The sequence below is a fragment of the Schistocerca gregaria genome, chromosome 2, assembly GCF_023897955.1.
Source record: "Schistocerca gregaria isolate iqSchGreg1 chromosome 2, iqSchGreg1.2, whole genome shotgun sequence".
NCBI classification, from domain to species: Eukaryota; Metazoa; Arthropoda; class Insecta; order Orthoptera; family Acrididae; genus Schistocerca; species Schistocerca gregaria.
Window position 1 is genome coordinate 480,288,758 of NC_064921.1, and position 17,100 is coordinate 480,305,857.

General features: G+C 42.0%; 1 protein-coding gene across 2 annotated transcripts in view; it reads left to right on the forward strand.

Annotated features, from left to right (window-relative positions):
• The first annotated feature begins 6,093 nt into the window (after positions 1-6,093).
• Positions 6,094-17,100, forward strand: part of LOC126336191 (uncharacterized) — a 52,079-nt gene continuing 41,072 nt past the window's right edge. Inside the window, exons 1-2 of one of the 2 annotated variants that reach the window (XM_049999697.1) lie at positions 6,094-6,226; positions 10,581-10,854. In XM_049999697.1, the coding sequence (XP_049855654.1) occupies positions 10,612-10,854 (243 nt within the window). In that variant the 5' untranslated portion in view covers positions 6,094-6,226; positions 10,581-10,611. The remainder of the gene's footprint in view (positions 6,227-10,580; positions 10,855-17,100) is intronic. The other variant, XM_049999698.1, reaches the window with a different exon arrangement.

Consider the following 17,100-nt stretch of genomic DNA (forward strand, 5'->3'; position numbering starts at 1 on the left):
TCATAACCCCTCGCAGCAAGTTGGGCTAACTTGTGCAGTGGCAGCATAGATACGAATTTTCAAGTCGGCTAAATTGTTCGGTGGGGGGAGGAACACGCATACAGACTTTAATGAAACCCCAGAGAATGAAATCCAGTGATGTCAAGTCTGGGGAACGAGGAGGTCATGCGACTGGCCCTTCGTGGCCAATCAACAGACCTGTAACCGATTACCGACGAAACCTCGAACTTCCCTGAGGATCTGTGAAAGTAAATTGTAGGCCTGTTTGGAGGTTCTTTAGCATATTATGTGCGAAATTTACGCCGAACAGTTGTTGCAGAGTTTGCTTCATGAAACCAAGACACACAGCAAGCACGCTCACAACCAGTGAAAGTAGCCATTTTAACTGTGCACTACGCTAGCGCTCCTGCTGGCGGAATGGCGTACTGATGCACTACTTGAAGCTTAAGGTTGTTTGCTACAAAATGACTCATCTAGCGATTCTATGTTATTTCAATAAATTTCTGTATAATTTCAAAGTTGTAAGTCCTTTTGACTCACCCTAAATGTACACTCCTGGAAATGGAAAAAAGAACACATTGACACCGGTGTGTCAGACCCACCATACTTGCTCCGGACACTGCGAGAGGGCTGTACAAGCAATGATCACACGCACGGCACAGCGGACACACCAGAAACCGCGGTGTTGGCCGTCGAATGGCGCTAGCTGCGCAACATTTGTGCACCGCCGCCGTCAGTGTCAGCCAGTTTGCCGTGGTATACGGAGCTCCATCGCAGTCTTTAACACTGGTAGCATGCCGCGACAGCGTGGACGTGAACCGTATGTGCAGTTGACGGACTTTGAGCGAGGGCGTATAGTGGGCATGCGGGAGGCCGGGTGGACGTACCGCCGAATTGCTCAACACGTGGGGCGTGAGGTCTCCACAGTACATCGATGTTGTCGCCAGTGGTCGGCGGAAGGTCCACGTGCCCGTCGACCTGGGACCGAACCGCAGCGACGCACGGATGCACGCCAAGACCGTAGGATCCTACGCATTGCCGTAGGGGACCGCACCGCCGCTTCCCAGCAAATTAGGGACACTGTTGCTCCTGGGGTATCGGCGAGGACCATTCGCAACCGTCTCCATGAAGCTGGGCTACGGTTCCGCACACCGTTAGGCCGTCTTCCGCTCACGCCCCAACATCGTGCAGCCAGCCTCCAGTGGTGTCGCGACAGGCGTGAATGGAGGGACGAATGGAGACCTGTCGTCTTCAGCGATGAGAGTCGCTTCTGCCTTGGTGCCAATGATGGTCGTATGCGTGTTTGGCGCCGTGCAGGTGAGCGCCACAATCAGGACTGCATACGACCGAGGCACACAGGGCCAACACCCGGCCTCATGGTGTTGGGAGCGATCTCCTACACTGGCCGTACACCTCTGGTGATCGTCGAGGGGACACTGAATAGTGCACGGTACATCCAAACCGTCATCGAACCCATCGTTCTACCATTTCTAGACCGGCAAGGGAACTTGCTGTTCCAACACGACAATGCACGTCCGCATGTATCCCGTGCCGCCCAACGTGCTCTAAAAGGTGTAACTCAACTACCCTGGCCAGCAAGATCTCCGGATATGTCCCCGATTGAGCATGTTTGGGACTGGATGAAGCGTCGTCTCACGCGGTCTGCACGTCCAGCACGAACGCTGGTCCAACTGAGGGGCCAGGTGGAAATGGCATGGCAAGCCGTTCCACAGGACTACATCCAGCATCTCTACGATCGTCTCCGTGGGAGAATAGCAGCCTGCATTGCTGCGAAAGTTGGATATGCACTGTACTAGTGCCGACATTGTGCATGCTCTGTTGCCTGTGTCTTTGTGCCTGTGGTTCTGTCAGTGTGATCATGTGATGTATCTGACCCCAGGAATGTGTCAATAAAGTTTCCCCTTCCTGGGACAATGAATTCACGGTGTTCTTATTTCAATTTCCAGGAGTGTATTTGCAAAGTAATATACTTTACACATATATTTGCATACTTCTGTATTTAATAAACACAATATTAAAATGATGTGTAAAAATAGCACCAAGATGAAAGATATGCCTTATTTATCTGCTATTTATGGGTAACTGCATACGCACATATCGTCAAGATGGTGGTAAGCCCTGCCTCTCCTTATCAGGGACATCATCAAGCCACATACCCTTCCCCTGACCTCCATACCCATCCCCCTATTGCGAGCCAATCAGTCTAGTATTAAAACGGAACAGTCAACCAAAATCGAAGATGGCAGAACTAGCTCAATTGCGCTTTATGCTATACCATCCTCCCCTTTTTCGTAAATTAACAGTGAAGATTAAATTATCTCGAAAAATTTCAGTATCAGCCCAAAGTTGTTAAACCCTTTTTGTCCCTTACTGAATATTTTTATTATATAATATATTTATTTACCTCCTTAGTTAAACAGCATAATATTGATGGGCAAAAAAGCACCAAAGTAAATGATCTGTATATTTTCTGTTGAATAAAATGGTGTACCTAATTATGTACACACACATACACCCCCCCACATTATATATATATATATATATATATATATATATATATATATATATATATATATATATATATATATATATATATAACGCAAATGCGTATGCAATTGTGCATAAATACCACAGAATAATGCATATGACTGATCTTGCTGCTATTTTGACATATAATTTTAATATTATGCTGATTAAATACAGACAAATGTAAATATATTTGGCTTCCACAGAAATAATGTAACTTGACACGATTATTATACTTGATTTTAACATTATGCGAGCGGTGTATATGGGTATGTACATCTACATCATTACTCTGCAATTTTCATTTAAGTGCTTGGCAGAGGGTTCATCGAACCACAATCATACTATCTTCCTACCATTCCACTCCAGAACAGGGCGCGGGAAAAACGAACACCTAAACCTTTCTGTTCGAGCTCTGATTTCTCTTATTTTATTTTGATGATCATTCCTACCCATGTAGGTTGGCCTCAACAAAATATTTCCGCATTCGGAAGAGAAAGTTGGTGACTGAAATCTGGTAAATAGATCTCGCCGCGACGAAAAACGTCTTTGCTTTAATGAATTCCATCCCAACTCGCGTATCATATCTGCCAAACTCTCTCCCCTATTACGTGATAATACAAAACGAGCTGCTCTTTTTTGCACCCTTTCGATGTCCTCCGTCAATCCCACCTGGTAAGGATCCCACACCACGCAGCAATATTCTAACAGAGGACGAACGACTGTAGTGTAAGCTGTCTCTTTATTGGACTTGTTGGATCTTCTAAGCGTCCTGCCAATGAAACGCAACCTTTGGCTCGCCTTCCCCACAATATTGTCTATGTGGTCTTTCCAACTGAAGTTGTTCGTAATTTTAACACGCAGGTACTTAGTTGAATTGACAGCCTTGTAAATATCATTCAGAAATAATGTGAACTGACACCATTTTTAAACTTCATTGTAATATTATTCCCGAGATATATAGGCGTACGTAATTGTGTTTCAGCAATAATGTAACTTGACCCCATTTCCATGCATCATTTTAATACTTTGTTGTGATTGGCTGGAGAGAAGGGTGCGGAAGGTGGAGCATAAATCATAACTGAGCTACTTCATCCATAATGTTTTTTAAATTTATTTTATTCGTTTTATTTATTTATTGAAACTATGTTGTGACTGAAAATCTCATTTTAACACTTCAATGTCAGTGTCTGTAAAATGGGGGAGGAGGGTTTGGCATAAATGACAATCGAGCTAATTCTAGTTAGATTGTGAATGACTGTTTGATTTCAATATTAGACTGACTGGCAGTAGGGGGATGGGCAGGGAGGTGCAGGGGATCACGTCACTGATATGGAGGGGCAGGGCTTTCACCATCTTGATGACATCATGCCATCAAGGTCGTTGCCCTTGCCCTTACAAGTAGATAACGTGCACTAATACTTACGCTGGTGATAGTCATTTATGTGCAGTGTGTCCTGGGATGGCTGTCGCATTCCTAATAAAATCATCTGGGAGATACCTGTAATCTTAACAATGGTTTATATAATTTGGAAAAGTTCATCTTAGAGGACTGGTTTTCTTGCGAGGGACGTCCAGACACTTCAGAACTTTTGGTGCACTTTTTGACGCCCTCGATAAACAGTCTTCATAGATTCTGTGATACAGAGGATTAAGTTTAGTAATGCACCATCAACCGCTTTGTGAGTTGTGGCACGGTCACAAAATTCTTTGGAGGTTACTGCAGGAGCACGATCTCCGCATGTGCTACTTTCAGAAAGTATAGGCACTGGGACTGCTCGATTACGTGACTCGTTTGCAATTTTTGATGTGATTTCATTTTCGAAATGTTATTGGTACTGCCTCACACACAGGTTTTATTGATGGTACTGATTTTTGTTGTTTTTCTCACTTTAACTGATATGTCTCCCTAGATACACGATTTCAAGCTACTCAGGCGAAAGACAAGTCGTGGTGCGTACGTCACAGCGCGTGACTCTGCAGTTTTTTCGAGTGCCAGCAGCTGTCTGTGGTGGGGAGTGAGTAACCGTTTCAGAAGAGTTAAATAACTCTTGACTGCGAGTTTAAATGCTTGCAGTTTCCTGATAACACACGACAATATTAAGGACTTTAGCGGATACCTTTTCAGTTAAATATTGATTTCTCGTGGGACCAGCGCTGATTCAGCGTTCGTGAAGTGTGAGGGACAAGCCGACTAATGTGATGTTACAAGTTCGTTACAGGGTCCGTATATATCTCGTCGGCCCCGCTTTAAAGCAACACACTGCCTCCACCAAGGCCGGCCGCAGTCACCGAGCGGTTCCAGGCGCTTCAGTCCGGAACCGCCTGCTGCTACGGTCGCAGAATCCGATTCTGCCTCGGGCATGGATGTCTGTGATGTCCTTAGGTTAGTTAGGTTTAAGTAGTTCTAAGTCCAGGGGACTGATGACCTCAGATGTTAAGTCCCATAGTGCTTAGACCCATTTGAACCATTTTCTCCACCAAGGATGTAATAAATATTATTGTGCGGTGTTTGAACGTATCGAATGTGATTGAAAATCGTGACACTTTGTTGACATGAAGAAAAGTCTGATTTCTGGTTGAAATCTCGTTTACACCAAAGCGCTACTTCGAGCCCAACCATCTGCGTTAGTCGCTGTTTGCACACTTCTTACACCTTATGGTTTTGACGCAAGAAGTGCTCAGGAGTAAAATTAACGCTATACCCTTGAAGGGTAACCCTAAATAGCCGGACGATGCTTAACTCTTTCAATAAACAGTGCTTCCAAGTGCCGTTTACATTTAAAAAATCCCCATAATGCACAAATGGTTTTAAACGTGATCGTTTAATCAATTGGAGTAATAAATTCACTAATTTAGTTCCTTTTTGTGAGCTTCGTGTCCTATTATAAGGTAAACTGGATTCAATTAACGGTTTGTTTACGAGGTTTGCCCAGAAACTGCGATGAAAGAACCTGTATTTAAATAGCAATGTGCGTTCAGAACTCGTGCATGTGCATTCCGTAGAGAGCTGTGGAGAAGGGATATGCACTGTTGGAAACACTAGTAGGCTTAAGCAGATTTGTATACTGGACAGAGTCGTTCGAGGTAATAAATTTGGTGTCGTTTCCCAATAAAGCAAGGAATAAATATCGGGTTCTGCTACAAATAGTTGTGTGATAGTAGTCTGACGGACTAAAATTTTTCTGTTATATTACTTAAACGTGTTCGTTTTTCCTTGAATGATATTCGCAGAAAAATTCATATACCAAGTGTTATACTACGCTTAAAATAACACTAATAGTTCTTGGAGGTAAGGCATCATTCTTGTTTGAGGTAATGTTGTATCGATCATTAACGATTACCTACAGTGTATGAGAACACGCTCTTCGTGACTTTCACAGCATCAATCATTGTATCACACAATGGGCTTGCTAAAAAACGAAAATTAAGGAATAAAGACAATGGTAAATTTCGCTTCTTAATCACTGGATGCTACTTCATATCAGTAGGGGATTGTTTGAATGTAGTAATAGTATCCTCTGTTTCCAGAGAACGTAGATACCGTATGCGAGTGCTACGTTCTTTGAACACAGCAGCAACAAACAAAGAAATGTGATAAACGTCGACCTCAAAACACTACTCCCTCTGGCTGCTGTATATTTCAGTTTAAACGAAGAAATTCTTGTTGCGATTTCACGTAAGTAGAGCTAATTGTACACACGAAGCCTTGTCCTACCAGCATCACTCTTCAACTTACATTTACTAGCGCTTGCCGTGTTTGAAGTCGCTCTTATAGTATGTAAGATTGTGATGCGCCTTCTACCAGCCAGTTAAATGAGATGAAGTCTGCTTCACGTGTCTTCGAATAGTTTCAATCCCCAGACAGGAAGGCCCATTAGTTTGTGGTGCCTGTGGTGTACGGATTAAGTTTCGCCACATTTTAACAAACTGTACTGTATATCATGTCAAAAGGCGAGAAGGCAATATGTTATCAGACCTGCGTCAGTGATTAAGTGACGACGTATTTTAAGAATTTTCGTTGTTTCTGACATTCTGCCCAAACTGTTAATCTGGAGATTTTAGTGTGTGTAGAGGATGTTAGTGACCAGTGTTATTTCCTCTTCCTATATTCTTATTTTAATAGAACATCTAAATACGCAGATTATTTTAACAGTTTTCTGTTTTAAATGCTTGAGGGAGACAGTGTGTGTACTACGGGCGGGGAGAGAGCAAATGTGGTCTTGACATGTGTAAATGCTGTATAATTCGAGCACGTTCGTGTCGTAAACATATTACCATGGGCACTATGTCGAGTGCCCTGCACAAAATAACTACAACAATTCTGACAACATCACGACTCGTAAAATTAGAAAGAAATTCTTAATTAGACTTAACAGATTTATTTTACTTATGAGAATATTACAACTGTTCTTTCATGTGTTGATCTGAGGAATGCCCCATTTTCTTCGCTAAGAAGTGAAGTCCAAATGGAATTAAGTTATAGTTATTTTCTCACTTGAATTCGGAAGAATATACGGATTTCTTTTTTCATAAAGGACACGGTCAATTCATCCTTCTCTAATAGCCTCCTTTCGTTTGTAACAAATAATTAGGACACCTCTTATGACATAACTGCAGTCAAGAGGTTAGCCGTAATGGACAGAAAATGTGCCTCGTAAAAATTAAATGTACTGCTTCTGTAATTTGTTATGATAAGACATCAGGTTCAAAGACTGGCTGCTGAATTTGGTAGCTAACTCGTTTCCGTAACTGAGATCAATGATACACACTGTGCAGAGGCATTCGAGCCAAAAGTTGCTGATGCTTGCTCTGGAAGTTGAAAAAGTTTTATTCATGCTTTGTCTTCACTAGCATGATGTTATCAACGATAATGACATGAGAGGGTGGTGGTACATCCTTTTGATGGAAGACTATTCTCTCTTTTGGTCATCGCCAACGCAAACACGTAACAATATTTTATTTATCCTCGTCAGTGTTCCACAATAAAACGATTACGCTTACTCGTAAAGGAATACTCTCCCACGTCGAAAAAGAAAGGTGTTCGTTCGTAAATTAAGTTCTAGTATTGCCACCATGCAGGCAGCAGGCTCGTCCGGACAAATGAAATGAAATGGGCGTGTGGCATTGTTGGCCAGGAGGCCCCATTCGGAGATGTTCGGCCACCGAGTGCAAGCCTTATTTCAGTCGACGCCACATTGGGCGACTTGCGTGGCGTTGATGAGGATGAAATGATGATGAGGAAAACACCCAGTTCACGAGCGGAGAAAATCCCCAACCCGGTCGGGAATCGAACCTGGGCCCGCTACGTAACCATCCAGCTAAGCAGGCGGACTCGCCCAGACAAACTCTGCATTACATTACACCGGACCTTTACACGATTATACCATACAGATAACCACAATCTAGAAACCAATTATGAATAAACAACTGAAGTAGCACCTTACTGATCAATTCAAATGTTATTTTGCAAAAATAAAATAAAATAAACCGACTTCGTCATTGGACACAGATAACGAAACGAACAGAATCACTTTCATTTTTAAGAATAACGCTCTAAATAATAAAATGATGGAGAAATTTAATAGCGTAATGCCGTGATTACTGAAATGTACCGTATTTCCGTCCGTGCGCTTCTACTTTTTTTATGATATTAGAAATTGTCCGAAACGCTCCCACTTCACTCGCATCAGCAGTCACAACCGACGATTTGTATCAAACAGTTAAATTGAGACGAAAAAAACTTCGATTATGTGGCTGAGAAAAAAAAAAGGTCATATGTCCCCCAGCGCCCCATGAGCCTACTTTTAACTAGATAAGCTTGTTCACTCACACTTCCTATGATTTCTGGATGAAAAAAACGTGGATTCAGGGATAGTTTCTGGTGGAGGGGAGGGAATTTGGGGTGGAGGGGGAGGGAGGTGTAGAGCGGCTAATTGTCCCTCTCTTCCCCGTCCTTCAAATATAATAAACAACCGACCATCATCTTCACTTTTAGCGTGTCACGGTCCTACGATGGTAATAATAAAGTATATGACACAGAACTTTAACAGTGCTAATTTGGAAATAAAGTCCCATGCTTCTTGACAGGGTAGCATTCATCTCACGCTAGGTGAGGAAAGCTCTACGTCATAGTGACGTAACGCTACGTCATCATGGCGTAAATAAACCTAAATCGACTTCATGCGTACGTATATCGATCTTTCCAATTGTACCACAGAGGTTGCACGGTAACGTGAAAGCTAAATGTAAATATACGTGTACAAACGAAGTGACAGCAGTTGTGTGGTATGCTCATCCCAGTTGAATTACTTATTAAGCTGTAATCTCAACAGTTTTCGATGTTATTGTGTGTTTCTTGATGTAATGACTGTCTGAACAAAGGAACCAAAACAATAAGAAAAGTCAAAAAGTGCGTCTAGTCATTAAAAAAAAATCCGATTAATTGTGCATAAATCATGTGGAGCGAAACGTGAAATAGAGGGAAATTAAAGTGTTTCGTATTTTTATAAAAGCCAATGGATTGTACATAATTCTTCTGGACAGAAACGTTAAACTGAGAAATTAATGTGGATCTAAAGATAATTCCGAATGTTTCTGGAATTTTAATTTTGCATTCATGCTGTAGATCAGCACAGACACTTTTGCTCTTCAGAAATAAGTTACTGCTGATGAATATGATGTTCTGACTTGTTATAACACATGTCATTATTTTTCTTCATATGTTGTATACTGTGAAAAACAATGACATGCAAGTCACATTTACCAGAATTTTAAACAACTGAAAGCAATCAGTGCTATTGCCATTTTCAGCTACTTTTTGTATGACTCTTAGATAATATGGAAATAGCTATAGTAATCATGCCAAACAGCCCCAAAATTAATACCATGTCTATTGAGAGAATAAATAAACACAGTATTCCACCATTGCATATGAAACATCGCTTAGTGCTGCTAAAACTGTGGGATGTTGTGGCTATTTTGTCAAGTAGCTCATCCATTCGGCAGTGATAGAATTGCTATGAGAAAGGCCACTTTTCCCACATCGAGCACTGTTCGTTCTTCAGTTTACACGTATACTACACTGAGGTGACAAAACTCATTAGATACCTCCTAACATCGTGTAGACTTGTTTTGCTCGGCTCAACTTTGCATGAACTCACCAAATCGTTGAACGTCACCTGCAGAAATGCCGGCCCATGCTGCCTCTATAGCCGTCCGTAGCTGTGAAAGTGTTGGAGGTTCAGGATTTTGTGCACCAACTGGCCTCTCGATTATGTTCGATGGAATTCATGTTGGGTAATCTGGGTGGCCAAATCATTCGATCGAATTGTGCAGAATGCAAACCAGTCGCAAACAATTATGGCCCCGTGACGTGGCATAGTGTCATCCATGAAAATTCTATCGTTGTTTGGGTACATGAAGTCCATGAGTGGCATCAAATGATCTCCGTGATCTCCAAGTAGACAAACATAAACATTTCCGGCCAATAATGGGTCCAGTTCAGCTAGAGGACACATCAAGGATCAGTTTCCCGTCTAGCAACCAATGCACAGCGCGGTGGTTTATAGAGACTTGTTTGTCTCTTGCGTTAGTTGTATTAGTTTCCAGTTTCTAATTTGTTTGTTTCGTAAAAGTATTAACACTAATCTATAAGGCGCGCTGCAGAAGGGTCGGTACAACTTTCTGAAACGATCTTTATGCACTCTTTTTGACGTAGTTGGGTAGGGAAAGATTGATCGCTCTTCAGTTTACAGGTAAATTTTAAGTCTGAATATGCGCCTTGTCTTGCCGGGAATATTCTCTGGGTAGCTCGAAGTGCCAGCTTGAGCAGGCCTTCACCAAAGCATCTGGAATGTGTTCTGTGTCTGTAATTTCTAGAATTCCCTGCCATTTTTGAGATTATCAGTTTTCATGCTACATTATTCTGCGAGAAGTCAGAAATTTGGAAATTTCTATATGTCAAGATAAAAACAGCTGTAGTAAATTTTTTTGGGGGGCGGGAGAGGTGAATGACCCGATTGCTGTGGCAGCTATCGCGTGCAACAGTGCCGTTGCGCCGCTATGGAGGACGACGACCGCTCGCCGTGGTCGCTGCCACAGGACACGCGCAATCACCAGGCGTGGCGCCCTGAGACGGAGTCGCGGGGGCAGCGAGAGGGCGAGTGGGCCCAGCTGACGGACGAGCAGGCCGACTGGTCGCTCGCCCAGCCGCTGCAGGCAGAGCCGGAGCTGTACAGTCGCCAAGACGTGTTCCGGATGCCCGACGAGCATGACGAGTTCCAAGCCGACCCGTACCAGCTGCAGGTACTTCACACCTAGTCACGCGAAATCCTGCCAATTTTCACAGTCTGCTGTGTTTTTCTGAAATCAGTTCTTGTCCCTGTTGTAAATATAGTCTGATAAATGATTCAAATGGCTCTGAGCACTATGGGACTTGACATCTAAGGTCATCAGTCCCCTAGAACTTAGAACTACTTAAACCTAACTAACCTAAGGACATCACACACATCCATGCCCGAGGCAGGATTCGAACCTGCAACCGTAGCGGTCGCACGGTTCCAGGCTGAAGCGCCTAGAACCGCTCGGCCACACCGGCCGGCTATAGTCTAATAGCTCTTGAATTTGCAAACATATTTTATGGCTTCATGGTATCAGATCATTATTGCCTGTTTGCAAATTCGAGAGCTGACACTATCAGACCATTATAGAGTGTTTACAAAGCCAAGACCGGGTCAAGCGAATCCCCATTCTCTCTTCCGAGCTGTATCACAAGGAGCATCAACAGACTCTTTCACAAGGTTATACTGGACCTTAGTGCCTTTTACAAGCAAAACAGTTGCCATAAGTCTCTCTGTAAACTGAAGAACGAGCAGTGCTTCTGGTGGGACAAGTGCCCATCCCCGGAGGAGCACTACAGCTACCGTCCACTCCGGATAATGTCATCCTCACACGGAATGTGAAAACGTGTGTGGACGAGGACCTGATAACGTCAAAGCGTTGAATTCGGGACCCCGGAGAAATATGGGCCTCGCAACTAACATGTGACGTTATACTAGTCGCCTTGTCCGCCATACTTCACCTACACTCATCTCATGGGAAATCAGTGTCAATGAAAAGCTCTCCACCAAAATTCTTAATTTTTTCGTGTGCTGTTAAATGCATTTAAATGCGCAGTTAAGGGTTACTTTACTCGTCTGAAATAGTTACTCACTCGCCGCTGGAGATGGCTGCAGGCACTCGTAAGAACCTGCAGTAAGACATGCCGCTGCCTGGTTTTCTTGTGGGTCTCGATGAAGTCCCAGGTTCCACTTGACGCAAAGTGGGAAACGAAAAATCTGACATGTCAGATTTTGCGTTATAGAGAGCAACATATTTAATAAGATGTGGCATGGGTTTTATGTCACTTGGGAGACGCCATATTGTTTGGAGCTAAATTCATATTTTATGTTTTTTATGTTATAGGTTACGTGGTGCGAATAAAAGCTATTTGAAAGTATCAGTAAATTGAGGCTCTCTCATGGCCGTTACAGAGTGTGTATCGTATAACCAAGGCGCTACTGCCACATCGAAGCCGTATTGTACTTGATAGTATCATGAAATAAAAAGAGAAATGTAGCAACTTCACATCTAACTGATTCCAGTTTTTATTCATCTTTTGTTTTCTGAAAAATTCTGGGTCTTCCTTATTAATTCAATAGTAGTGTTATATGCAACAGTCGATGTTGCTTTTATAAGTAGTGTATCTTCTGCAATTCTTATTGCTTGGGATATCGGCTGGAGTATTTTGCCAATGGTCAAAAATTTTAAGTGATCGCCAGTGTGTCAGAAAAGAAACATAAGTTACCAACTGGAGTTTCCTGTTAATATGAAACTTTGTGCAAAATATATAGATGCATGTCTTGGTTTTATGGACCGCCTCATGTTTGTATCTTGCCAGTAAACAGCGTTTTTCAATTACTGTAAGCATCTTTGCTGAAAATCTTCTCTTCTGTTCGAATTCAAATCTTGAACCTATGTGATAAAGTATATTGCTTCATTGTGATGGTAGCCAGTACAAATTCGAGAATATGCATATTATGAATGCACAAACTGATATTCAGTTTAAAGCCAAGACTGAGGTGGAGTTACAGTTAAGGTACAGAATAACTTCTACCATTGGGTATCTCAGTCGTTGTACAGCATTATGTAGCGTTCCTCTACCAGTGATTCTATACTCAGTGATGACTCCGGAATCTTCTGCGTGATTTTCTCCACAATTCTTCGACAATTGCTAACAGAAGTAACACAGCTGTTTTATGCGTGTCTATTTTCATAAAGAAACTGTGTGACTTGCGCGCTAGATGGAGCCAAGAACTGCCGCTGGAGTGCGCAGCGGTTGCAAATCACGTTGAGGATTACGTTTCGTGAGATGTAGCACTTCGTTTCAGACCCTGCAGCAAACACGACTGACACCACATCTGGAGCGCTTCGCAGTGAAAAACACACCCCCTGCGAGAACAGCCAAGTTTGCCTTCGAGCATTGCAGGGTACAATTCAGTGATTTACGTACATTATGTTCGTGGTGTTTCTTGAATTAGTTATATAAGTTACTAATTTATGTGTTTTGCGTATTGTTCGCGCTTTTAAAGAACAAATAGTACCTGCCCTGATTATGCTTTAAAAGACGCACTACCGAAGGGTCGGTAAAAATTTGCGAAGCAGTCTGTACTTTTTTATTGTGACGCAGTTATGCAGAGAGTGTGAGGACTCGTTTGCTCCCTCTTCAGTTTACAGACAGACTATATGCTGTGCGCACACACGCCTGAGGAGTATTTATTTTTTTACTAAATGGTTTAACAGTATATGGAATAAATAATTTGGTAATTACTATAACTAGCTCAAAAAATGCACACGAATGAAATCTCTCTAAATGACCACACACTGCTCTGCACTGCTAAACAGGATACTGTTTCTTTGTGTTACTGTACGGCCGTTGTAGCGTTCTTCCGAAAATACCTCACCCTCTAATTGCTTAGCACTCACCAGTAATATGAAAACTTAAGCAAAATAATTTGAACTCAAAGCTAGTATAATGAATACCATATTCATTCACAAATATTCACATTAACTTTATTACTTGAAGGTCCTGAGAGTAGATATTCATATGCAACTTTTTACAAAATTACTTACGGATTCATTTCGGTTAGGACTTTGTGTATCCATGCAGACGTTTACATCATAAGTATCATAATTAACAGCATCACCCAATATTATATGTGCTGTGAATTGTGTAATTTCTCGATTGCAGCATTCTATATCGACACAATTGAAGCTATACCACATGCAAACATTAAATTGTACATACCAAACGTGTGCTATACGAGTAAAAATTTGTAATGGGGACATGTTCTATGTGATAATTTTGTACTATGTGCTATGAATTTGACACATTTCGAAATATCGTTATGTTTTCTCTTTCTTCCACAATTTCTTAAAACTAGAGTACAGCATGACGACATATGATAGCAGTAGAGAAACGAAAATAATTCCACAGACATAGCGACAATGTCACAGTAATGCGTGATATATAGGACGTTCACTGAAACGACACAAAACATTAAAGACGTTGTATATCGATAACTGTTAGCTTTTAGAGGCTAGTTTGCAAGCAGTACCCTGTGGGAGAGCACGGTTGAGTTTTCCAAACGTTTGGACAGTTTCGAATTGCGTAATATTGTCGGCAGAAGCAAAGGGAGATACTCAAGTCGTTCATATCGCTTCAAGTTATGGAACCTCTATTGTAGTTCGATATTGACAGATTAAAACTGGAGAAACTGCAAAAAGGTAGGCATTTAAGGAGGTGCGACCTGGATAAAGTGAAAGAACCAGAGGTTGTAAAGAGTTTCAGAGAGAACATTACAGAACCATTGAAAAATACAGGGGAAAGAAATACAGTAGAAGAAGAATGGATAGCTTTGAGAGCTTTGATAGTGAGGGCAGCAGAGGATCAAGTTGGCAAAAAGACGTGAGCTAGCATAAATCCTTGGGTAACAGAAGAGATATTGAATTTCACTGATGAAAGGAGAAAATTAAAAAAAAAAAAACAGTAAATGAAGCAGGTGAGAAGGTATACCATCGCCTCAAAAATGAGATCGACAGGAAGTGCAAAATGGCTAAGCAGGGATGTATAGAGGACAAATGTAAGGATGAAGAGGCGTAAATCACTAGAGGTAAGATAGATACTGCCTACAGGAAAATTAAAGAGACCTTTGGAGAAAAGAGAACCACCTGTATGAGTATCAAGAGCTCAGACGGAAGATAAGTCCTAAGCAAAGAGGGGAAAGCGGAGAGGTGGAAGAAGTATATAGACGGTCTATAAAAGGGCGATGTACTTGAGGGCAATAATATGGAAATGGAAGACGACATAGATGAAGATGAAGTGGGAGGTGTGATACTGCGCGAAGAATTTGAGAGAGCACTGAAAGACTTAATACGAAACAAGGCCCCGGGTATTGACAACATTCCATCAGAACTACTGATAGCCTTGGGAGAGCCAGGCATCACAAATCCCTACCATCTGGTTAGTAATATGTATGGAGACAGGCGAAATATCCTCAGACTTCAAGAAGAATACAAGGTGTACATAAAGTCTTGGAACACTTTGAATTATTTATTGCACAAGAACCTAACATTGTTTAGATATTATACATATGTCATTTTGAAGAGAAACTGTGGAAGTTTTTTTTTTATTTATACAACCACAGTGTAGTTTGGTAATTTGCCGATAGTCAGCGCTTGTCGCAAACATGGCGAGTTCAGGTGCTGAGCGAGCTTTCTGTGTGTTGGTGTTCGACAAAACAAGTGTGCTATAGGTGTTCAACGGATGTTTAGAACCAAGTATGGTAAGAAGCCATCAACAAGGAAGATCGTTTACCACTGGCACAACAAATCGTTACGACGGGTTGATTGTGCCCGGCAAAGAGAAGCGGACGTCCCATTGTGAGTGAAGTTCATGTGGAGCACATACGACAGACATTCATAAGGAGTCCAAGAAATCGGTGGATCGTGCATCCTGTGAACTCGAAATGGCTCCAGTGATAGTGTGGAAAGTCCTGCGACAGAAGCTGCATGTGAAACCATTCAAATTGGAGCTAGTGCAGAAGCTCGGTGACGACGACAGAGACAAGCGTTTTGAGTTTCGTTCGCAGTTGCAAAACCTGAATGAGGTGGAGATGGCATTGTTGATTGCTTAATTTTTAGCGACGAAGCCACTTTTCACTCTAGTGGGAAAGTGAACAGGCCTAATTGTCGAATCTGCGGTTCAAAGCATCCACACGAATGCACTGAATTTGAAAGTGATTACCCAAAGGTAAATGTTTTTTTGTATCTTGTCACATTGAAAACAGTACGGGCAATTCTTCTCCTCGGAGAGCACTGTTACTGGATATTCCTACTTGGATATGTTGCAGCAATGGCTGATGCCTCTAATGCAATCAGACTCCCCGTTCATCTTTCAGCAGGATGGGGCTCCACCCTAATTTCATCGTGACGTTCATGGGTACCTGGAAAGGGAGCTGCCGTATCGACGGATCGGCTGTGCTACAGAAGGGGACAGTTGTTTCATGAAATGGCCTTCGCGATCACCGTATCTAGAGTTCTGGGAGAGAATACGGGAAGCGACTGTCACAGTCAACGACGCCATGCTGGGACGGGTATGGCAAGAATTCGATTACCGTATTGACGTCTGCCGTGTCACTCATCAATCTCATATCGAATGTTTGTAAAAAAAAAATAATTCAGAGATTCTCTTCAAAGTACAGTATTAATGACATCTGCACATTGTTTAGTTCTTCAACGATGAATAATTTATAGTGTTTCCGGACATTATGTACACCCTGTCTAAAAATTCCAATCCCAAAGAAAGCAGGTGTCGACTGGTGTGAAAATTACCGAACTATCTGTTTATTAAGTGACTGTTGCAAAATACTAACACGGATTCTTCACAGACGGATGGAAGAACTGATAGAAGATGATCTCAGGAAAGATCAGTTTAGATTCTGTAGAAATGCGAGACAGTACTGACCTTACGGCTTATCTTAGAAGACAGATTAAGGAAAGGCAAATCTACGTTTCTAGCACTTGTGGACTTACAGAAAGCTTTTGACAGTGCTTACTGGAATACTTCAAATTCTGAAGGTGGCAGGAGTAAAATACAGGGAGCGAAAGACTATTTTTCAATTTTTATAGAAACCGGATGGTAGTTATAAGAGTCGAGGGACGTGAAAGGTAAGCAGTGGTTGGGAAGGGAGTGAGACAGGGTTGTAGCCCATCCCCGATGTTATTAAATTTGTGTATTGAGCAAGCAATAAAGGAAACAAAAGAAAAAAATTGGAGTAGGAATTAAATCCATAGGGAAGAAATAAAAACTTTACGTTTACAATGACGTTGCAATTATGTCAGAGACAGCAAAGGACCTGGAAGAGCAATTGAACGGAATGGATAGTGTCTTGAAAGGAGGATATAAGATGAACATCAACAACAGCAAAACGAGGATAGTGGAATATAGTAGAA